This window comes from Myotis yumanensis, unplaced genomic scaffold (assembly GCF_028538775.1).
Source record: "Myotis yumanensis isolate MYYU_CA2020_CCGP unplaced genomic scaffold, mMyoYum1.0.hap1 SCAF_7, whole genome shotgun sequence".
Lineage (NCBI taxonomy): Eukaryota > Metazoa > Chordata > Mammalia > Chiroptera > Vespertilionidae > Myotis > Myotis yumanensis.
In genome coordinates this window covers 62,911,829-62,935,424 of record NW_027223758.1, presented here as the reverse complement: position 1 = coordinate 62,935,424, position 23,596 = coordinate 62,911,829, and the positions used below count along the sequence as shown (strand labels likewise).

The following is a 23,596-nucleotide window of genomic DNA, read 5'->3' as shown; positions in this document are numbered from 1 at the left end:
TGACACCATTTCATGCTTCTACATCCTAAACTCTGACCATTGTCTCCTCCGGGAAAAATGTCAAGTTTAGGTGTCTAGAGCTCTCATGACTTGACTAATCACTACAACCTGAATTGGAAGAGATAACAAAACCTAAGTGAGTTTACAGTTTGGTTTTAGAAAAAGCTTTTAAAAAAAAGTGACAAGAGGCTAACCACCCCACCTTGCAAGGCCTGTGCAAACGCACTGATGTTCATTTTTGTTTCTCCTCCTGTAACACGCCCCTCACTCACTCGGCTGTCTCCCAGCCTCCTTGCCCCTCCTGACTCCGCTGCTGTCTGCCAACAGGCTGGCCCACCCTGAAGGAAGCCTGCCAGACCTCGCCATGCTGAACCTGACCCTGACCGCCAGCCCGGAGAAGCTGGAGGGGAAGCAGGGGGCTGAGTTTGGTGAGGAGAAACCAGAGGGATGCTCTGAAAAAGTGGAGAAGGGTGAACTTGGGAAAGACAGCGAGGAGGAGGAGGAGGAGGAAGAAGAAGATGAAGAGGAGGAAGAGACATCAGGTAATTCACTCACTGCCGGGAGCTGTTCAGGAAATGGTGGCAGACAGACCAGCCCAGCGAATGAAGCACAGACTTGTACCAAACAGATCCATATTAGACCCATTGAGTAAAACAAAAATTGGGGTGTGGTGTTGTGGTTGCTCTAGTGAAATGTTTCTGTTCCATTTGCAAAGGCAGAAAGAAGGAAATGACTAATTTGATTGGAAGCTATGATTAAAATGAGCCTGACCACATTTTGTGAACTGAGGCTGGGTCACACTGATGCTTAGCATTCACCTGCTGTTGCCAGGGGTGCAGGCTCTTCCCACCTCCGGCAGCTGGCTGCCTGGCTGCTCCCGCAGTCCACCGAGAGCTTTCCCCACTCTCTAGTCAAGCCCCTGGAAGGAGCATGGCACTTACAGAAGCATGACTTTGGCAATAAGAATGTCATTTAGATGGAGCTCGTGTTACTTTATATTCCCAGGAAATTAGGGAATCATAGTTCAGCTTTAAGAGATAATCAGGTCAAGATTCTTCTTCACATTAATTAAATTAAAAGGGAGAGAAAAGTAACCTTGTCCCTGGACTTGCTGCCTAAGTCATCATCACCACATGGGAGTGTTAGACTTACCCTTCACCAGATTTCGGCAGTCTTAGAGTTTACCCACTACTCTTATTTTGCATTTTCTTATTCCAAACTGAACCTTACAAGATATGCTTTAAATAACAATGCCTCCCTCTCAAAAACACACACACAAAACAAACATGTCCACTTTTTGTATGTTTTTGGCTGAATTCCTGTTTTTGCAGATTTAAGGAACAAATGGCATCTGGTGATTGACCGCCTCACAGTGCTCTTCCTCAAGTTCCTGGAGTACTTTCACAAGCTGCAGGTGTTCATGTGGTGGATTTTGGAGTTGCATATCATCAAAATTGTTTCATCGTACATTATCTGGGTCTCTGTGAAAGAGGCAAGTGAACATTTGTTGCATCGTCAGGTCAAACAGTGGGGCATTATTTTGCTTTTCCAACTGTCTATTATTTTTTGGACATGTAATTCCCAATACATTAGAACATCAAGACCTAAGATAGGCACATACACTTTATTTTACAAAAAAGAGAAGGACAATTGTCCCGAAGGAAGGGGAAAAAAGGCTCCTGGCTTAGTTCCTAATTGGCTTGGTCATATTACAAAGGTGACTTGCTTTCATTAGTTGAAGTGGTGAGAGCAAGCTGCCTTTCTATACTACAAGTGAGAAAATCTATCTCCCCAAATTCTCTTTGAGAAATAAATAATAGTTTATGTTACCAAAGAATAAACTTGGGTTCCAAAATTTAATAAAATTATTACTAGAGTTCACCTTATTTACTATTGGACTAGAGACCTGGTGCATGAAATTCATGCACAGGTAGGGTCCTAGGCCTGGCCGGTGATCAGGGCCAATCGGGGCCTTCCAGCTGCCAGCTGGGGCCTCCCTTCCCAGGCTGCCGGCTGCCAGCCGGTGCCTTCCTTCATTCTGTGCTGCCCCCTAGTAGTCAGTGCACATCATAGTGAGCAGTTGAACTCCCAAGGGGACACTTTGCATATTAACCTTTTACATATATAGATGTTTTGAGACAAGAAAGCAATGACACTTGCTATTTGTAGCTCATTACTTTTGATTAATACAAAATATATCCTTTCTCAAAAATTGCTGATCAGTAAATGGCAAAGTGAGAACTAAGTCAGCACCCCCAGTTAAATCTTTAAGAGGTGTGACCACATTCTTTGGATTCAAACTATCCTCAGCCAAGGCCATCAGCCAGGGAGCTTGTTTTCACAAATGTTCATGGCCATTCTACCACAAATACTAAACCTTTCCAGGGTTATCATTATAGGCATCCAAGGGAGGAGAGGACTCTGAGAAAGAATTTGTTACAGAAACCTGTCTCATATCAACATTCCTTACTGAGGAATGATGCCACTTTGGAATGACCTAATTTAAAAATATGTGACATTCTCTTCCCCTTTTATACATAACTGTTTTCATTTCTAAGGCTCCTAGGGTGCTCTAGGAGATCAAGTTATTCTTTGAGGAAAGGGACCATATATTTCTTCTAGTATCTTTAGTAACTCCCAGAGGGACTGGCCAATTGTAGAAGCTCAATGAATGTTTACTGACTGAAGGAAGGAAGTAAAAAACTTTGCAAGCTTGAGATTCTTCCTAAATGTCAGATGATGTTTCATTATTATTATTTTGATTATTACTTTCACTCTCACTAAGCATGCATTTAGCCTTTATTATATGCTTATAATAAATTACAATAAATTGAATACTTACACTGTGCTAAATGCTGGTATAAAAGCATTAAAAACACTTCTGGTCTCAGCTTGCAGTCTGATGGTAATGGCTGGTAAATAAAACCAAAGTCACATTAACTATTGGGTTACAGGTGTCCCCTAGAAGCTCTGGGCACACAGGCAGGGAGATTGTATGCAGAAAGTGGCATTGAAGTTGCAGGTTCTCTGAGGGAGGGATGGATAAGCACAGGGCCAGGAACCACAGTTCTTGGAGGCTCCTCTCTCAAGGCAGTGGCTTCAAGCTTCATAAGTTTATGTTCAGATAAAATGACAACTTGTGTAAAAGTGTTTTGTTAGGAAGGCATTATGGAATAAAATTACTGTCCAAAATTCCTTGATAATGAAAATCACGTGGATATTTATTCTATAGGATTATCAGTCCTTTCCCTAGGAATTCTGACTTGTTGGGTATTAGTGGGGGTCCAGCTATTTGTCTTTCTTTTTTTACTGTGCATTCCATCAGATCCCTATCACCAAGGAAGTGATGATACCACCGTCAACCACATTCGCATTGAACAAAGTGTCCCACTTATCCGAGCCCCAGTTTTCTTCTTTGTAAAATGAGAAAACGAAAACACCCACCTCACGAAGTCTGCTCAGTCCTCATTTCACTTGATTCTCTGTGACATTGGATATTAATGATCATTTTCTCATCCTTGAAACTGTCTCTTCTCTTGCTTTCTAAATCAGCACACATCCCCAGCCTCCCCGCGCCCCCCCACGGCTTTGGTCCTTCTCTTCCTGCCTCTCTCTTAGGGTTCTTCAGGTTCTATTTGCACACCCCTTTTCTGGTTCTAGACTTTATGTGGGTGAGCTCCTATGATTCATCTGCCATCTACATGCAATGAGTTGTAAGTCTGTGTCTTCAATCAGGACCCTCTTTGAACTCCATTCTCATATCCCCAGGTGACAACTGAACATGACCTCACTCTCACCTGTCCCCAAAGCACCTTCACTGAATATCTCCAACAGGGAGCTCATTGCCTCTATCCATATCGATCCCCTTTTTCAATTGCTCTAACAGATCCCCAGCTCTGCTCTAATCCTCCATCCTAATACGTATTCTGTCAGGCAGTCAGAATAATCTTTTCAGCATGATCATGTTAACCTTCTACTTGAAAACTTTCAACAGCTCTCTGTCATTCTCCCAATAACATGATATAACATTGATCTGGTCCTACACCACTTCGCCATTTCCTTTCCTAGACACCCAATCTGCCTGGTAAATTTCAAAATCCTCTACAATGGACTCAGATCATACTGCTCTCATGGTAAACTATGTGCTTCTCTGAAGATGTCCACCCCATTCTTTCTCTTGCCTGTAAGGCCTTGGGCTAGTGATTCCTCTGCCAGGCTAACTCCTGATTGACCTCAGGTCCCCTGGGCAATTTTTCTCAATGCTGGGCTAAATGATCAGCCGTGTATGCCCTTCCTCTTGTCATGTTGTCATAGGCTGTTTATCTAGTTCTCGCTTGCATGACCCCATGTGTTTCTTGAAGACAGGGATCCACACAGGATATGTTACCTTGAACCTAGTTAGGACTTAATAAAAGATAATATTTTTTCTTCTCTTTTTCCTCTAAAATTTTATTGTACTATTTTTATACTTAATGCCTTAAATACATAATAAAAAATAACAAAGAGACTTAATTTTATAATATCCTTACTAGGACTTACTTTTTAACATATCACTTGCTAATAACTGAGGAGGAGGAGTCACCTAGCTAGTCAAAATATTTTGTTAAATGCTAACATTTATTTTGTTGGTGAATGCTTTAAATTTACAGGGCACTTCTACATACAATATTTCTTTCATCCTCAATTAACTCTGTAAGGCAGCTCTTACTACCCTAAGATTTCAGCACTTAATTTTAAGCAGTTCCTTGCTCTGGACAGTGTCTCGTAGTTAAGTAGAGTTGTACGTTACAAACTGCAGACTTAGTACTGCCCTGGAGTCTCTGTGTTTCTTGCTGTCTAGATTTGTGAGCCAAACAGGAACCATATCTCATAGCCCATAACACTTAGCACTTATAGTACATGTTCAAGTTTATCAATTGGCTGCATGCAGTTATTTTTACCTGGTAATATTAAATATTCCTAGGAAATTATTTTAATAATAATCAGGTATTATTCTAATAGTACCCAGAATAAATAAGCATTTTCTATGGCTGAATAAGATGGTAGTGCTTCTATACCATTCAGTGAATGATTAGCTATGGAGAACTGTTAGACATGAGTGCCTATCTCACCTAATCAACAAATACTCACAGTCTTAAACCAAGTTGAAGTCATTGTCTCCCCTCTTTTTAAAAATATATTTATTTTTAGAGAGAGTAAGGAAGGGGAGAGAGAGAGAAACATTGATTTGTTGTTTCACTTATTTATGTATTTATTGGTTGACTCTTGTATGTCCCTTGACCTAGGATCAAATCTGAGACATTGGCATATCAGGATGATGCCTTCACCAACTGAGATACCCTTTCAGGGCCTTGCCTTTTCTCTTTACACCTGCCCCTCACTTCAGATCTATCTCAGTAGTGGCACTGTTATTCTATCAAGCCAGAAAACTGGGAGGCACTCCTTATACTTTCTCCCTGACCTACAAGCACCCCACCTCCAAGCCAATCAATCATTAAATCTCGCTGATTTCACTTCCCATCTCAAATCCATAAGTCCTCCCTGTCTCTGTGCCACTGAGTTTGGTCCCTTGTCATTGTCCTCTTGGCCTATTATAGTGCATGTGACTGGTTTCCTTTCCTCTGGTCTAACCCCATTGATGCACCTCTGTCCTTCAGTTACATGGATCTAAATAAAATGCTAATCTTTCCTTAAGGTTTCCCTGCATAGAGCCCTTCAGTCTCACTGTTTTCTACACAAGGGGTTCATGGGCCACAGCATAGTTTTAAAAAGGTCTGTCAAAACGTAGCTCTCAGCCCCATCTCCAGCCTCATACTGCAGTTCACTGCTTTCAACTCTGGAACTCCCAGTTGTTTATGGTCACCTATTGCCACCACACACACTTTATCTCAAATGCACTTCTCACTTTCTTGGCCTGGCTGACTTTATGCACCCCTCAAGGATCAGCTCAGCATCATTCTTTCCAGGAAATGCTTCCTGAAGCTCCAGATGGGCCCAGGGACCCCTTCTGGGTATTCTCACAGGAGCCTGTTTGCATCTATAGTTTATTACTGCTACGTTATATTGACATCATCTGGTTATATATCTGTCTGCCATACAAAACATATATCTGAGCATCTAGGGCAATGCCTTACACATGCTCAGAACTCAATCAACTTCTGTTGAACTGAGCCGAACTGAATAAATCAAATTGCCATGTTTTGTGGATGTTATGCCATGTTATGTATTTTTGTCCCCATTTCTGATTTTATGTTTTCAGGTGTCTGTGTTCAACTATGTATTTTTGATTTCTTGGGCTTTTGCTCTGCCATACACCAAGCTACGCCGTCTGGCTTCAAGTGTCTGCACTGTCTGGACGTGTGTGATCATCGTCTGCAAAATGTTGTACCAGCTGCAAACCATTAAGCCTGAGACTTTTTCTGTTAACTGTTCCTTGGTGAGCCTCAAAGACGGGGAATCTTTTTGGCCTTTAGGGAAACGAGGTGGATATTGGGGAACCTACATCCCCAAGCACATTCTGTCTGGCCATTAAATCACCTCAGCAGGTTGGATAGATTCTGGCCTAGAATGCTGGGCCCAAGGCTCTATTCCTGATGAGATTTCCCTTTCAAATGGGTCTTTCCCTTCCATTTCCCTCATGTTCTTAATGCTCAAAACTGAAGGAGAATAACCTGAACTTTCCTAATCTGTGGAGCCAATTCCTTTTCTCTTCTTTTCAGCCAAATGAGAATGAAACAGACATACCCCTCAACCAGTTGAACAAGTCTCTACTCTACAGCGCTCCTGTGGATCCAACAGAGTGGGTGGGCCTGAGGAAGTCTTCGCCGTTGCTCGTCTACCTGAGGGTAAAGGCTTCGTTGTGCTGAGTTGGTGCCTCTGTGTAGTTATGTTCTAGAATCCTTTCCCTTGAAACCCCTAATATACAACGGTAGGAACCTCATCTTATGTGGCATTTAGGATCGCCTTCTAGAAAAATGACTCAATATTGAAATCCGTATCGTATTGTGCTGAAAAGGAATTTATCAAGTAGTTTGTGATTAATTGAATAAAGTGTGATAGATATAGTCGCTGGAACATTATAGAACCCTAAAGGACTGAGGGAGACTGTTAATGTCAGACATTAAAAGATGTCCAAAATCGCCGAAACCGGTTTGGCTCAGTGAATAGAGCGTCGGCCTGCGGACTCAAGGGTCCCGGGTTCGATTCCGGTCAAGGGCATGTACCTGGGTTGTGGGCACATCCCCAGTGGGAGATGTGCAGGAGGCAGCTGATCGATGTTTCTCTCTCATCGATGTTTCCAACTCTCTATCTCTCTCCCTTCCTCTCTGTAAAAAATCAATAAAATATTAAAAAAAAAAAGATGTCCAAAATCTATTATGTTTTAAAAAGTTTTAGAGCACCGTACATAGTATACTCTCTTTTAGATACAAAGAAAAAGATGAGTAAAATATAGCAAATGGTCAGCAACGATTATTTCTGAGAAGTAGGTATAGCATTACAAGAATTTTTTGCTGTTCAAATTCTGTTTCTCTACAGTTTTTAATAAAGGGTATATATTACATTTAGAGGTAATCAAATAAAGAGCATATTTTTGAAAAAGGAACTTTGCAAGCAGTTGTAAGAAATGTAATGAAAGCAATATACTTCATATTTTTTCACATTATACTATGATGGATAATCTGAGTAATCTTAATAACATTATGCTGAGAAGGTACTTAAAAATGAAACATTTATATGCAACACTTGGAATTTTAAAATATACCAAGGATCCCATTTCTCTTTGACTCTGGCAGATATCATATGGCAGATAATATTTGTAATGTTTATAAATACTATTGACCATATCTGTCATGTAATATGCAGATGATATCTACCATAAAGAGCTGTTTTATGGGTAAAACAAATTGATATTTGAAAGGAGTGATTAGAATAGTATCTGGCACATATAGTTCCATAAATGTGAACTACTTTGTTATTATTATTATCATCACTATTATTATTGTTACTATTTTATCCTCATGTTTCTCAACACTGCTCTCTCTAGCGAGATTTCAGAGGCATTAAAAAATGTCCCCTCTATGCTTATCCCACTCCTCCAGCTTAGTGTGTTTCCCAGGATGTCCTTATAGAACACTGTAGAAGTGTGTGGCACTTCTGGTGCCAATAAAGTTGGACCACCCTCCCAAGATAATTGGACACTGCTTCCTGGTACAGGTTTGTGCTTTTTCAGGCTTTTGTCTAGAGATTCTATATCACATGATAATGTAAATCAGCCTGATTTGCATAATGGAGATAACTCCACCTTATTACCAGAAAGCAGGGAAAATGAACTTTGAATTCAAGACTACTTATTATAGAGATGGGATTTTATAAAGCATTTTACTACTAAACATCAAAAATGGAATCAAATTACTTATTATGAGGATTGTTTAAAATTACCAAATCACAAAGCCTTTGGCTTCACACAGCTGTGTTTTCTTGTTTTGTAGAATAATCTGCTGATGCTGGCCATTCTGGCCTTTGAGGTCACAGTGTACCGCCATCAGCAGTACTACCGGGGGCGGAACAACCTCACGGCCCCTGTATCCAAAACCATCTTTCATGACATCACAAGACACCATCTGGATGATGGAATTATTAATTGTGCCAAATATTTCATAAATTACTTCTTCTATAAGTTTGGTCTGGAGGTGAGTTTCCTTGCGGGTGTGTTTTCTATTTTCTGTGACAATCCCAATAGCTGCTTTTGGCCAGTTGGCCACAGGAGTTTCATCCTGCACCTCTAGGCCATGATTACTGATCCTCGGGATCAGCAGGAGAAGATGCTACTGAAGGACTTACCTGGCCTGGCTGAAAGTTTTCCAACACCATGTGCTAATGGCCCCCTTGCAACAGGGAACTCTGCCTCTCTGGGTCTCTGTCGCTCTACAGACACATGGATGCCTGTCACTTGTCATTGTAACTGGTTCCTTATAAACCGAAAATGTTGTAATTTTTTTTTTCCCGTTTCCTGCATTTGGAAATGTAACCTTAGCCAAAATGAACCATTTGACCTGAAATGGCTGTGGTCGTGCCTGTTCCTCAGTAGAATGAATTTGAAACAGTGACTTTCATGAAGAGATCATAGCTGTAGCTCTCTTCATGGTGGAAGTGGTTCCTGTAACTAGGGAAGTACTCAGTGTTTCCCTCAGAAGTAATCTGTACAGTACCTGTGTCTAATCTGTACAGTATCTCCGTCTTCACCCTTAAAGACGTAACAAGAAAAGACCTGGTGAACATGTGCAGAGAAACCCACCTCCGGAAGGCAGGTCTCTGCCCCTGCAAAGGGCTGATAGCTGACACCACTTCCCTTCCCTGTTTAAATCCAATTTTTTTGCCTCTTTTTTTCCTTATGCAGACCTGTTTCCTACTGTCAGTCAATGTAATCGGTCAGCGAATGGATTTCTATGCCATGATCCACGCCTGCTGGCTGATCGCTGTCTTGTATCGACGCAGAAGAAAAGCCATCGCGGAGATCTGGCCCAAGTACTGCTGCTTCCTGGCATGCATCATCACGTTCCAGTACTTCATCTGCATCGGCATCCCCCCTGCGCCCTGCAGAGGTGTGTGGCCTCCCAGGAGCAGCTGCTCTTATGATCCACCCTTACGTTGGGCACAGTGGGCAAAGGGCAGCAAAGAAGCTTATTGATTTTGCTCCTCACCACCTCCCTCCCTGCAGATTACCCATGGAGATTCAAGGGTGCCAACTTCAATGACAACATCATAAAGTGGCTGTACTTCCCAGACTTCATTGTGCGGCCCAACCCCGTGTTTCTCGTCTGTAAGTGTTGCAGCCTTGGGGCCACCGAGCACTGGTATTTGGTTTTATGTTTGCTAACCCATCTTCATGCATTAGGCATTAGTGCCTTTGCTTCTTCCACTGCTCTATGTAATCATGTAAAAGGCTTGTCTTGATGCATTAATATCACAGGTCATTAATGGCTTCTACTTGCCCTATTAAGCATTTGCAAAATTAATAAACATTGAAATACCATATTCACTTTCATAACTTATCTCCCAACACACACACTCTGCCCCCCAGCACACGCCCCTGCACACCCACCTTCTAGAAGGTAGAGTGAGGAGGGAGGCCTTGTATTTTGTGAATCCGTTTTTCTAGCTGCCACCACAAACCAAATCTGAAGATAAGACTGTGCTAGCCAGGAAGGTGCTACTCAAATTACCCAGGCTCCTGAGCTGGGCCCCAGCCCCAAGTCCTTTCAAGGGCAGACTGATCATCCAAAGGTCAAAATTATCCACTCCTACCCAGGGAGTGCTGGATCCAGTGGAAAACCAAAGAGCAACTTAGCTGCCTAAACACATGCAGATTTAATTTTAAGAACAAAGCAACTTAGGCTGGAGGCTGCCTGCCCAGCTGGAGTGAGGGTCTGTTCTGGGCTGTTGGCCACCAGGACCGCTCCATCAGATGTCTCCACTCTCAGGAATGGACCCATAATTGTCAACTGCGGTCACCCAGGCTTCACTGCAGTATGTGCTCTGGGAAGAGTCTTTGATCACAAATGTAAAGGGGAATGGAAATGATAGAGAAAATCAGAGATGTCTGCTTCTACCACATGTAAAAAGATTAAGATGGGGAAAATGCTCAAATGGCCACCTCAAAACATTGGTGGGAGGTAAGCGCAAATAAAGAGAGTCTTGAAGGCCAGTAATTGGCACCTGACACTTTCACTCACCAACGTGCAGACACAATCCTAGGGCTCTCCCACTTCATGCCCCTGGAGTGTCTGTGCTTCCTCTTGCAACCCCCATGGTAAGGAAGGTGGGATTTGGCCCCAACATTGGAATCCAGTTTAGGAACACAGCCCCCTTGAGAGTTAAGGAGCAGCTCATGCTGTATGGGGACTGTGACCTGCATCTGTAAACCCAGGTTTAATGATCTTACCTCTGTCTTGCCAGATGACTTCATGCTGCTTCTGTGTGCCTCCTTACAATGGCAGATTTTTGAGGATGAAAATAAGGCTGCAGTGCGAATCATGGCGGGGGACAATGTGGAGATTTGCATGAGCCTTGATGCGGCCTCCTTCAGCCAATATAACCCAGTCCCAGATTTCATTCACTGCAGGTAACGACAGCTGCATCATTTCAAAGCCACTTTGGTGCGTGCCCTTCAATTCAAGTATATACCTCTACTTCCTTCTCTCTCTCTCTCTCTCTCTCTCTCTCTCTCTCTTTCTCTTTCTCTCTCTCTCTCTCTCTCCCCCCCCCCCTCTCTCTCTGCCATTCTTGGGACACTGAGAGGTGCTTGTACACATAAAACTAATAAACATGGGACAGAGGGTTTCAGTAGCTAAAGCTGAACCTCTGAGTCAAATATATAGTATGTTTTTAAAAAATATATATTTTATTGACTTTTCACAGAGAGGAAGGGAGAGAGACAGAGAGCTAGAAACATAGATCAGCTGCCTCCCACACACCCCCCACTAGGGATGCGCCCGCAACCAAGGCACATGCCCCTGACCAGAATCAAACCCGGGACCCTTGAGTCTGCAGGCTGACGCTCTATCCACTGAGCCAAACCGGCTAGGGCTATAGTACAGTTTTTACCCTCATTAAAGTAGAATCTCCCAACTTAATGTTTTTATTTGTTTTTGTTGTTGTCCTTTGATGGTTTGGTTTTATTTTCCAGGTCATACTTAGACATGTCCAAAGTGATCATCTTTAGCTACCTCTTCTGGTTCGTCCTCACAATCATCTTCATCACTGGGACAACAAGGATCAGCATCTTTTGCATGGGTTACTTGGTGGCCTGCTTCTATTTCCTGCTCTTTGGGGGTGATTTGTTATTGAAACCTATCAAGAGCATCCTGCGTTATTGGGACTGGTTGATTGCTTACAACGTCTTTGTGATTACGATGAAAAACATACTGTCAGTAAGTGGCTCCCACTGTGTAACACATTTGTGGTTTCAGTGTAAGAGTAAACAGTCTATTCAGTGGTTATTAAAAACCCATCATCCATCACACTGCTCTCTTAAAAGCCCCAAATGAGATGCTGCAAATTCAGAATTCAAATGACCGTTTATTACTCTTTGTTTTGCCATATTAAGCAGAATCTTTTTTTCTTTTTTCCACCATTTCAAGGTCACATGATGAGAGAATATGTATTCATCAGAATAAACTCTAAAACATATTTTATTAATTAAAATCCCATCTCTTCTGAGGACTAATTTATCATCATTCTTACTATAGCGCAAAATGACCCTTTAAAGTCATATTATGTTGGCTAAAAGCAACTCTCTTATCTAGAAAGAGTTATAGAATTATTAAATACAAAATCATAGTTCTCTATGACATTGTGTGGGAGAGGTATGAAATGAAATAGACTATTGAAAGCATGAATGTTTTATGTACACATGAGATGTGGGTAGATACAGAAGCAATCATAGTGTCACAGCTGCCTCTGAGCACAGGCATTCTGACCAGGGCCCAGCTAAGGCAACAAAGGATTGAGGCAAAAACCACCTCTTTCTTCCTCAAAGTTTGGCTGCTCTGCTCTTAAAGTTCCATGTACCAGAGCACAGCTTTCTCCCTGACCTGATCGATAACTCAAACTGCCCCCTTGTAACCCCAGCATCACATAAAGTCTTTTAGGACACAGTTAAGTTCTTTGTTATTTCAGGATATTAAACAGTAATCTTCCATGAACTGAAGGAGTTAATACAGCTCTAGTTGGCCCTAACTTAAAGTTACTCCTAGTACCTGCTACTCCCAGGCTATAGGTGATAATGCATTAGAAGAATAGTGATGTAATGACTTCCTGCTTCTCCCCTTCCTAACTACTTAAAGATGAGCTCACCAGGCAGGCCATTTAACTCTGAAAGCATTTGATTTGGGGAGAGAGGGAGGGGGCAATGGCACATCCACTGCTGTATTTGGAGGTCTTGGAAAGTCAAGTCTGTGCAACCATGAATATGTGTTTGAATAATTTATTTTGTCTACAATCCATTGAAATGCTGATTTTCTAGTTGACACTAAAAGTGACTTTTATTTATCAATTTTACCACACTGGTATTTATGTACATTTGGGGTAGCATTGGGAGTTATAGGCGAGGGTATGAGAGACAACAGAACACCATTCATTCTAAAGCCAATCTGATGGTGAAGGATCCATTACTAGAAGCTGACTCCTACAACCATTCCTGGAAAATCTGTCTACAAAGTTCATACATTCATTCTGTAAACCTAAATTGCACTGTTTTTTGCTAGGCACTGATTTATATCTTGAAGAGATAAAAATATATAGCACTCAAATTTTATCCTCAAGGAACTCACATTCTGAAAAGAAAGATAGACCTTCTTATAATTATATGACCTTTTGATGCTAATTATCACAAGGGTTCAGGAAAATAAAACAAAAAAGGGGTACTTAATATATTGCCTAGATAAGTTGGGAACAGGCTTCTTAGAGGTGATGCCATTTGAACCCATCAGAGACTTGAAAGAGAGATTGAAGGGTGTCCAGGTAGACAAGGCAGGGAGAATATTCCCAACTTGGGAACCTGAACAAAAAAGCATGGCTGTGTAGGACTAAAGTATGAATTCGGAAAGCATGTACTGATGCTGGGTTACTGCTGATTTGGGAGCAAATTCTAATTATATCCTCCTATCTCACATGTCCCCAAGAAATCTGCATAATTCAGCCATCACTTTTATGTGTTGGCTTACAATAATTCATGTGCAATACATGACAAGAAAGCATTGTTATGAGACAAAAAATCAAATCAACAAAAAACATATTCCTTTACCCAGAGAATTGGCAAAAAAAAAGCATCTCCTATTCTAAGAACCATATATCATGCAGCTTATGCTTGTGATGATGCCCTGGCAAAGAGCATAGGTTTCATATGTCTGACAGGCCAGGAAATAACTAAAATCAAAGTCCTAGAGTTCAGTGCTTACCCATTCACGATCACAGAGTTCAGTTTGTTTCTGTGATAATCCAAGATTTCCTCTTTGAAAAGAGAGGTGCTTCCAAGTGCAGCAAACATCACCTTGAAGATGTTTCCTTTACTCATTAGTCTAATTTTCCCTGGGAAATGATGGTGCTCCGGAAGACACCCAGTGGTGTCTATAATTTTACATGTCAGGACCTCCCACAGTCATTGGCACTAAGACTTTGTGAATTCTTGCACCTGTTAGGATCACAAGACATCAAGCTTTTTTTCTGGGTGCAGAATTTCAGAATTTGCCTTTTCCATTTGTTTTTCAGATAGGAGCATGTGGATACATCGAAAAATTGGTTAAAAATAGTTGCTGGTTGATCCAAGCTTTCAGCCTGGCCTGCACAGTCAAAGGCTATAAAATGCGTAAGTATGAGAAGCATATTTGGGAATGGAAGAACAAAGAGGGAAGGACAGCTGTATTGTTATAATTTAAACGTTGGGCCAAAACATGTAAAAAAAGAGAGAGAGATAAAAATGGAGTTCAGTTTGATCTGTACATGGAGGCTATAGGATTGCACTACATTATGACTCTATTGTCCATAACAAGGAAATGTTCCTATTCTGGACATCGTGGATTGTCATCTACAAACATCCTAAATCCTGGCAGGTCTGGAGGCTGGGTGTTGCCTGTAGTAGCTCCCTGAACATTTTGAATTATGATTAGGAAGAGTTACAGATGCCCACTCAAACCTGTGGTTGTGTGCAGTTAGAATCTTCGGGCATCAATGTAATTCTGACTTCCATGTTCTTTTCTCCTCTGGAAGCTCAGAGAACCTCAAACTCAGGAAACAAGTGGGAAGAGCTGCAGATTTTCTGGAGTTATACTCCCACCAGGACAGAGGCAGAAGTCCCATTTTCATCTCTCTGCCTCTTGCATCAGTACCCAGGGCAACACCACACACGGTCCTCCCCGGTGCCTAGAATGGGGGCAGCTTGAACATGACGCTCCCCCACTACAGCTGCTAACCCAGGCTATACTGTGCGGAGGATGAAGAGTCACAGGGGATTTGCTTTGACTTAGGACCAGATGTGCTGTTGAGACCCTTTCTTCTAATAGGCCCCAGTGTGCTGCCTACCTCTGGCTAGAGCCCGTTTCCAGAAAGGGTGTTTTATTTTGTGCCAGAGCATTGCCTCTGGCATGGAGACATGCAGTCATTATTTCTTTATGGCCTTTGTTGGGGGTTGGGGGAAAGGAGTCCCTCTCTCCCTAAAAGAAAGGAACACTCAGGAGTCTTCCTTAGCAAAGAGCCCTTCCTATGCTTTACATTGTCAAGAGTTCGCTTTGTGGTCAGCCTCATCGATCAATGTTCATATTGGACTTTAAGTGCATGGCCTTGCTCGTAAATAAATCAACTCATAAGTGCGTTGATGGATCAGAATGTTGCTTTCATGCCTATGTGATTTCCCAAGCCTGATCACACACAGGTTTTATAAAATAACAAAAAAAAAATGGAAGTTAATTTTAATTATTTTAAATTTTTGCCTCAGCTGATGCTGATTCCTCATGTAAACTACCCAGTGGTGAAGCAGGAATCATTTGGGACAGTATATGTTTTGCCTTCCTCCTGCTGCAGAGAAGAGTTTTCATGAGTTACTATTTCCTACACGTTGTGGCGGATATAAAAGCTTCACAGATCCTGGCATCGAGGTAGGGCAGACTTCTTAGTCTCCATGCTTCTTTCAGTTTTTGCCCCTGATCTTGTAGGCTTAGGGGGAAAGACTAGGAAGAGGACTAAGAATTTAAAGGAATGCCATCGAGATGGCTAGGTGCGTGACCCCCTAGACTGCTGTACCCATATCAGAGACACTAGCCAATTGAACAGCGCAATCAGTGACCTTGACAGATGAGAATCAGAACCAGACACCAGTGAGCCGAGGTTGAAAGTAAAGGCTTGGAGGCAGAGGACTTGACTTGGGGTGGTGAACACACAATACAATATACGGATGATATATTGTAGAATTGTACGCCCGAAACCTATGGAATTTTATTAATCAGTGTCACCTCAGTAAGCACATGTTTTAAAAAGTAAAGGCTTGGAGACAGTGATGCAAGATCTTTGACTATCCTGGTGCAGTAATGTAAGGCTGTACATAGGAAAGTGTGAGGTACATGGGTTCTTTTTCTAAGATTTGAGAATGTTTGCATGCCTATAAGCAGGTTTTAGTGGCAGTGGGAAGGTTGAAAATGCAGGAAGAGAAGGAGAAAATGGAAGGATGGAGTCCCTCAGGCTGCAGGTGGGGAAGGGACCTGAGCACAGGCGGCCTTAGGCAGGAGAATGTCACCTCTTCCTCTGTCACCGAGAAAGGGGATCCACAGGATAGGTGGCGGGAAGCTGAGCAAATACTTGCTCATGACTTATGCTCTCTTTGGGAAGTAGGAAGGTAGGCCGTTTACTAGGAGTGAAGAGCCATTGGCAGAATTCAGGATTTGAGAAAAGGGTAAGAAGTGTGAAATAGCCACTGGAGGGGAGCAGACAAGCTTCCAGAGAGTGCGGTGCAGTGGCTAGTCGGCCAACCATGCGTTTCTGCACCTCTGATGATAGCCCGTCCAAGCACAGGGCTGGCACACCACTGAGATTCTGCTGACTTGCCATATGCCAAGCGATTGTGACCTGTGACGATGGGACAGAGTTGAGGATATTAAGAGAGGTTGATGAGATCTATGGGGACCCTTAAGTTGGCTTGAAATGTGAGAAAAAGCAGAAGGGAGGAGAAGGATAAAAAGAATAGAATCAAAGAGGCAAGAGGCTGAAAACCCAGTTGATGGGGCTTGCAATTCAACTTTGCACTCATCCCATCTACTCAATACTTATGTATTGAGCAGAAAAACAATCTGAACTCACTCTTGGAAGTGTTCCCTAGTGGAACAACTAGAATAAGGTCTGGTGAGTGACCTTAGGTATAACGTTCTGTGGGACAGGTTTGAAGCAGCACATGGCTTTTCATGTTTTAAGAAACACAAACCATTTTAGTTTCACTGATCTCTCAAGGTTGTGAGCAGCCACACTGTCCTGGGGGAGTTTGTACCATTTTGTCCACTCAGAAGGGGCCAGGAAACTTCAGTCTACAGCCCAACAAGAGATGTTTTCGAACCCTTATAGTTATTTTAGGGGTTCTATATTATTAGAAATACTAATTTGTTCTGTTTCGAATTTTCCTTTAGAGGGGCTGAACTTTTCCAGGCCACAATTGTAAAGGCTGTGAAAGCAAGAATTGAGGAAGAGAAAAAGTCAATGGATCAGCTGAAGAGGCAGTAAGGATGCTTTCTTTTCCTCTCCTCTGTTCCTTTTAGTGTTGGTTGGTATGATCCCATTCAGACACTCTCAGCTCTCTCTCTAGAACAGCGGTTCTCAACCTGTGGGTCGCCAACCTGTGGGTCTCGACCCCTTTGGGGGTCGAACGACCTTTCACTGGGGTTGCCTAAGACCATCGGAAAACACATATATAATTACATATTGTTTTTGTGATTAATCACTATGCTTTAATTATGTTCAATTTGTAACAATGAAAATACATCCTGCATATCAGATATTTACATTATGATTCATAACAGTAGCAAAATTACAGTTATGAAGTAGCAATGAAAATAATTTTATGGTTGGGGGTCACCACAACATGAGGAACTGTATTAAAGGGTCACGGCATTAGGAAGGTTGAGAACCACTGCTCTAGTTGATTCACAACTTTACTGGTGTGCTTGATAGGCTGGACATGGAAGTCATTAAAAAGAAAGTTGGCTACATTATGGTAGAAAGGGAGCCGGCTTGGATAAGACCAATGTCAAGGCTTAGTTTGGTTGCTTACTTTGATAACTTGAGCGAGTCATTCACATTCTCTGGATTTTAATTTTCTGCTTTAAATTAGGGCTGACAATTCTCCCTGAGGTTTTTAGAAAGATTAAACAAGGTAATGAATGAAACAGTGCCCTTCACAGTGCCAGGCACTTGGAGTAAATGATCATCATACCTGTGGGTTAAGGGAATAAATGCAGAGTTCTGGCTCTGGAAGGATCTTTAGGGATAATATAATCCAGTCTCTTCAGGAAGAAACTGATGACCCACAGTATTAGATCATTTAAAATTCACAACTAACTAGAGGCAGCACTAGAAATGCAACCCATCCTTCCCTATATTCAGTTCAAGACCTTTTCCAATAGAGCATCCTGGAGAAGTTGAGTCATGGACTGACTTCACCCAAGAAATTTGAGAATTTTGAATTCCAGGGGGTTTTGTTTGTTTGTTTATTTTTGGCACATTGTAAAGAATTTTCTTCGAGTGAGATTTCCAGCAATGAGTGGAACTTCTGAGGGCCGGTAGCCCTTCACGTTTGGAGGGCAAGTTTAAGAGCTGACAGCCTAGAAGTCAGCACATGAGAAAAATTCCCTGAGTTTGCTTAAACTAGTTCATTGCATTCTGACCTCATTTTTGCCCATGCAAAAATATCTGCTAGTACAAATTACTCGTATTCCATGTCATGGTTATATTTACACTCACATATATGAGCTATCTAGTGTGATACAGTGTAACTGTTGCTAATGTTGTTTCTAAATACCTAAATCAGGTCTAGAGAACTAACAAATTTGGACCCACATTTAGAATGTGTTCCCATAAGTGAGGCCTGTTACTGTAATTCACTTCACTGAATTTTTTCATTTGCTTAAGTGATAGAAGGTCAGAATAAAAAAGAATGAAGACAGTGGTCATTGCAAAAGATAAACTGAAAATGTTTTAGCTGCACAAAGGAGAAATGGTGTTTAAACCAGTTCTTGAGCAATATATCCAGAATTGTAAGAAACTGAATTAAACAATGAAACATTTCAGGAGGGCAGACCTAGGAAATAGAGTTCAACATTGCAATTTCTAAATAGACTTCCTAAATAAGCACACAAAATAAAGGTACTAAGTCAATAATTAAAATGCAGTAATACATTTGTCCAGAACCAATAAGAGATTAGATTTGAAATAGAGAAGAAGCATATGATCTAACAAAATACTTACTAACATTTTTTGAGCAACTTGCTATTTACAACAGTTCTCACATTCACATATTTTTGTCATTTGATGTTCACAACAACCATGTAAGGTAGAAAGATATTATTTAAAAATGCAAAACCTGGGAGAATAAAGGACTTCATATTTCACTAGAGGCCTGGTGCACAGATTCGTGCACTGGTGTGGTCTCTCAGCCTGGCCTGAGTCCTCTCTCAATCAAGGACCCCTCGGGGGATGTTGAAGAGCCGGTTTTGGCCCAATCCCCACAGGTCAGGCTGAGGGACCCCACTGGTGCATGATCAGGGCCAGGGAGGAACCGTGGGAGGGCTCCAGGGGGTGTCCAGCCCGTCTCACCCAGTCCCGAACAGCCAGACCCCAGCAGCAAGCTAACTGAATATTCGGAGCATCTGCTCCCTGGTGGTCAGTGTGTGTCATAGCGACTGGTCAAATGGTCAAACAGTCAGACACTTAGCATATTAGGCTTTTATTATATAGTATAGGATAATATGCTGCATTCAGACAGCTATGGTACACGGTATAAGTAGACATAAAGTATTGCATATCAAACTTTAGCAAATTATTATTAGTCATATTATTAAGGCTTGCATCTGTGTAGTAAAAATTAGCCTAAGTATATAAAAAAATGGAGATACTTGTTTCTAATAAGAAACCACCCAGAAGTCCAAAATATTGACCACTCTGTTCATGCTTTTAGCTATGTACATAAAAGTGTAAACCCAAGGTATGACCATAGGATAACTGCGAACGTGTTCTTGGCATTGCTGCTGCTCTTGCATCTTTCAGGATGGATCGCATTAAGGCCAGGCAACAGAAATACAAAAAGGGTAAGGAGAGGATGCTGAGCTTGACCCAGGAGTCAGGGGAAGGCCAAGACATCCAAAAACTCTCTGAAGAGGATGACGAAAGTATGTCGAGACATTTCCCTCTTGCTCAAGTACCTTAATATTGAATAATAGCATGATATTGGGTAGGGCTGTGAAATAATGTTAATTTTCATTTTGCCAATATTAGCAATGTATTTTTTTTAACTTGACAAGTTTTACATTCCGTTGTGAATGGGATACCTTTATTTGTTTCATGAAGTACACATTTAATGAATCCATGACTTTACAAGTATCTTCTCTTCAGTAAAACAACTTAAATCAATATGTAACCTGCCTTCTGTTTCACAGATGTGTTTCCGAAGGAATTGGGCATAAATTTGCTTAATTTATTCCTTTAGGGAAGATATTTCAGATATGCAATCTACTGTAATCTTTGATTTCTATGAATATTATATGAAAACTAAGTATATATGCATATTTTATGTGGTGTCTAAATAATGGTAGTTAAAATATCATTTAATGATATTTATATTTAAATGTATTCATGATATCTAATGATAGCTATATTATACCCAGCAAAGTTGTAAAGGTCTTCTTATAAATGTTTGTATGCTTTTTTATTTAGAGGAAATGAAGAAATAATGCATGATAGTATCTATTAATCACTAGTAAACATATTTTTTCAACCATATATTCAAATAATCGCAAAAAAAATGTCTGACTATAGGAACATATGGTTTTAACAAATTATTTGCCACTGAATTGTGCTATAAATTTTGGGTGATGCTTTTTCTGTTGATTCAAAAAGAAAATTAGTGTGAAATGCATTTTTGACAGATAATACCTTTTTAAATATTTTTTTCTGTTACTAAAAAGAAAATGGAAATGTGGCATAATGTGAATAGAACACAGTATTTACCTTGTGAAATCAATTGCTAATACATGTAAATTTTCCAGATTCTGTATAGTTCCTTTTCCTGACCTCTGATGTACTTTTGCAACTTATCTAGATTTTGACAATTGAGTTGTTTTTAGCGTGGTTTTCAAAATTTGTTTTCTCGCTTTGTAAGAATTAATATTTGGACATATTTTATTTTAGGAGAAGCAGACAAACAGAAAGCCAAGGGCAAAAAAAAGCAGTGGTGGCGGCCTTGGGTTGATCATGCTTCCAGTAGGTTTTCTCGATCCTCTTACAATTTCATCAGCTCTAACCCTTATATCCTTGACCAGAATTCAGGCGTCCCCATGGCCTGTGTGTTTTCATGCATGGTTTGATCCTTGTGACTTGATAGGGGGTCGGAGTATAGGAAAATTGAGATATGAATGACTCTCCAAGCCTGTATACAGAATCTTCCAGAGAAATTAGTGATTACATGCTGGCTGAAGAAGGCCAAGCTTGATCACCATTTACGGGCTCAGAAAGGAAAGAATCATTGACTGCTATGTTATCCACTTCTGAGGTCTAGAGTCCTGCTGATGTGTATTTGTTTTATGGCTTAAAACCCTTAATAACAATAAGTTTCTGTGCCTCCTGGGACCCTGATGTAAGGATAATCTTTATGTTCACAGTGTTTGCGACCCTCTTGTAAGACACTAGGCGTGGATGCCAATGAGCCTCCCCGACCCTCATTCCCAGAGCTTAGATTTTATTTGCATGTGAGGAATTTTTACACTTTATTAAACATAAAAATGAGAACAACTTAAAATGAATTTACTTTTTAGTTCTGCCTGCTCCCTAGTTTTCAAAAGGCTCGCAGCGTGTGGCCTCAGAGCACCTGCAGCTCAGCCAGGACCAGTTAAGAGGAGTCAGAAAACAGTTTTGAAAAGCAGTACTTGATAGCCACATGGAATTAGTGCTTTTCCCTCCTGAGCATAAAAAAATAATGAGGAATTATGGTACTCTGTGGCTATATTTGTTCTGCTTGGCAAAAGAACTATGTATCACCCAGTATTGGCCAATGGTATTTTAATGGAATGATCCCTTTGAATCCAGCCCTCTTTAAATGTATTAGAAATTAAGGAATTATTAATTATTTTGAAAATTACTTATAATATCTTCAGTCTTTTATGTCTTGTTCTGTGTTTTAATAACTGTAGCTAATATAATCAGACAAGGAATATCATTAAGGCTCATTCCATCACATGATGATTGGAGAGACTCTACTAGTGGGATATTTAGAATCAGTAGAGAATCAAATTGATCAGAATCTTTTCCCATATTTAATTCCTAGTGTCACCTAAGACACTGGTATTAGCTTCTCTGATTCTAGAAATATTTTTTTTTAATCGGTAAACCAATTTAATAAAGCGATATTCAAAATTTGCTCAGTATGTGTGGATGTAAATAAATTTAATCCCAAATATTGAATTTTAGCATTGTGGCAGAAAAAAAATCCATCTGTTGTAAAGAGTTTTATTTTATTTTCTGCCCAAGTCAAAAGGAAAAATTCAAGGTGAAATTCTCTGTGACTCTAATTTACTGCCCATTGACATGTCAGTCATGCTGATAATATAACAATGCATTGCACTGTGTGCCCATTTCTATCAAGTCACAAGTAAACTATGCCTATCTTTCTGTTTTTAAAGGGTTCTTTGCGAGTTTAAAGAGACCTATCCATTTCAAAGTTGTGTCATACTAAATGTTTTGTTTTTTCATCTGGGATAAATTCCCATTGCAATCATTATGGTTGTGTTTCCTTTCTCATCTAAAGGTTGCATTTTGGAAGGATTTGGATATGGTCTTTGATAATGATCTTACAAGTTGAGAATAATTTAAAGAACTTCCTATGAAGGGTATTGTCTTTAGATTTTCTGATTCATTTCACCCTCATTATATCAAGTTCTTAAAGACTGGTATTAAACTAAATGTGCCTCGTTACAATACCTTATGATGCAATAATGCATGAATGTGTGCTATTCATAGGTTGGAATCATATTCTGACCATGGTGTTAAATTTTTTTCTACAAAATATATTTCCTTTACAGGCTTTTGAGGAAAGGAAAGGAATGAACATGTGATTTATTTTATACACTATGATATGCTCCAAAACTTATATTCAGATCTGGAAGCACTTTATTGAAAGCGCTATTTCTCTAAAAGTCACTGGGCTTCCAAGTAGATATTTCTTAGTGGTATCAAGCATAAAAATAAGTGTAGTTGGAATACCCTTGTGTAAATCCATTGGCAGTATAATAATGTTGCTGTGTTGTTCATATTATTGGTCAGCATTCGAGATCTTAACAGACTGCAGGTGACAAACCTCCCACTTCCATACCTATGTGCACACATGCAATTGCATCATTGCTGTTCAATGATACCTTCCATTTCAGTGTAGTGTGTCTTCTTGTCACTTTAATTCTGTCTAAATCAATGCCAAGTCTCACTTTCTATTTAAATATTGGAAATAAAGGGCCCATTTTGGGAGGATGGGATTTTAAAATTTATTTTCATGCTTAGTTGTTTAGTAATAACATTGGCATCCATAATACGTATATGGACACAGGCTGGAGGCAGGATCTCTATCTGCACTAACAAAGGCATATGTAAGAGCTCTACTCATTATTAGCAGATAGCACTGAAGAAAATATTCTCTGTTATTTTCCTAGTTTATGTCAATAACATTTTGTAAAGAATAGAAAATATTTAACATTTTTCTTTTTGTAATGTGTTTATTCTCCTCTCACATACAAATCAGTAGTTTTTCAAATTACAAAATCAATGCTATGACTACCTGAGGGCTCACAGTGTCCTCATGGAT

At 40.5% G+C, this 23,596-nt stretch overlaps 1 protein-coding gene across 3 annotated transcripts in view; it reads left to right on the top strand.

Moving 5' to 3' along the window:
* The window catches only part of PIEZO2 (piezo type mechanosensitive ion channel component 2), a 328,473-nt gene that overhangs the window by 255,038 nt on the left and 49,839 nt on the right, over window positions 1-23,596 (top strand). For all 3 annotated transcript variants that reach the window (XM_070420673.1, XM_070420674.1, XM_070420672.1), the window contains 14 exons: window positions 328-542; window positions 1,332-1,492; window positions 6,260-6,436; window positions 6,720-6,845; window positions 8,490-8,690; window positions 9,398-9,602; window positions 9,719-9,820; window positions 10,957-11,122; window positions 11,687-11,930; window positions 14,269-14,365; window positions 15,491-15,650; window positions 17,166-17,255; window positions 19,798-19,919; window positions 20,938-21,009. In XM_070420673.1, the coding sequence (XP_070276774.1) occupies window positions 328-542; window positions 1,332-1,492; window positions 6,260-6,436; window positions 6,720-6,845; window positions 8,490-8,690; window positions 9,398-9,602; window positions 9,719-9,820; window positions 10,957-11,122; window positions 11,687-11,930; window positions 14,269-14,365; window positions 15,491-15,650; window positions 17,166-17,255; window positions 19,798-19,919; window positions 20,938-21,009 (2,138 nt within the window). The remainder of the gene's footprint in view (window positions 1-327; window positions 543-1,331; window positions 1,493-6,259; window positions 6,437-6,719; window positions 6,846-8,489; window positions 8,691-9,397; window positions 9,603-9,718; window positions 9,821-10,956; window positions 11,123-11,686; window positions 11,931-14,268; window positions 14,366-15,490; window positions 15,651-17,165; window positions 17,256-19,797; window positions 19,920-20,937; window positions 21,010-23,596) is intronic.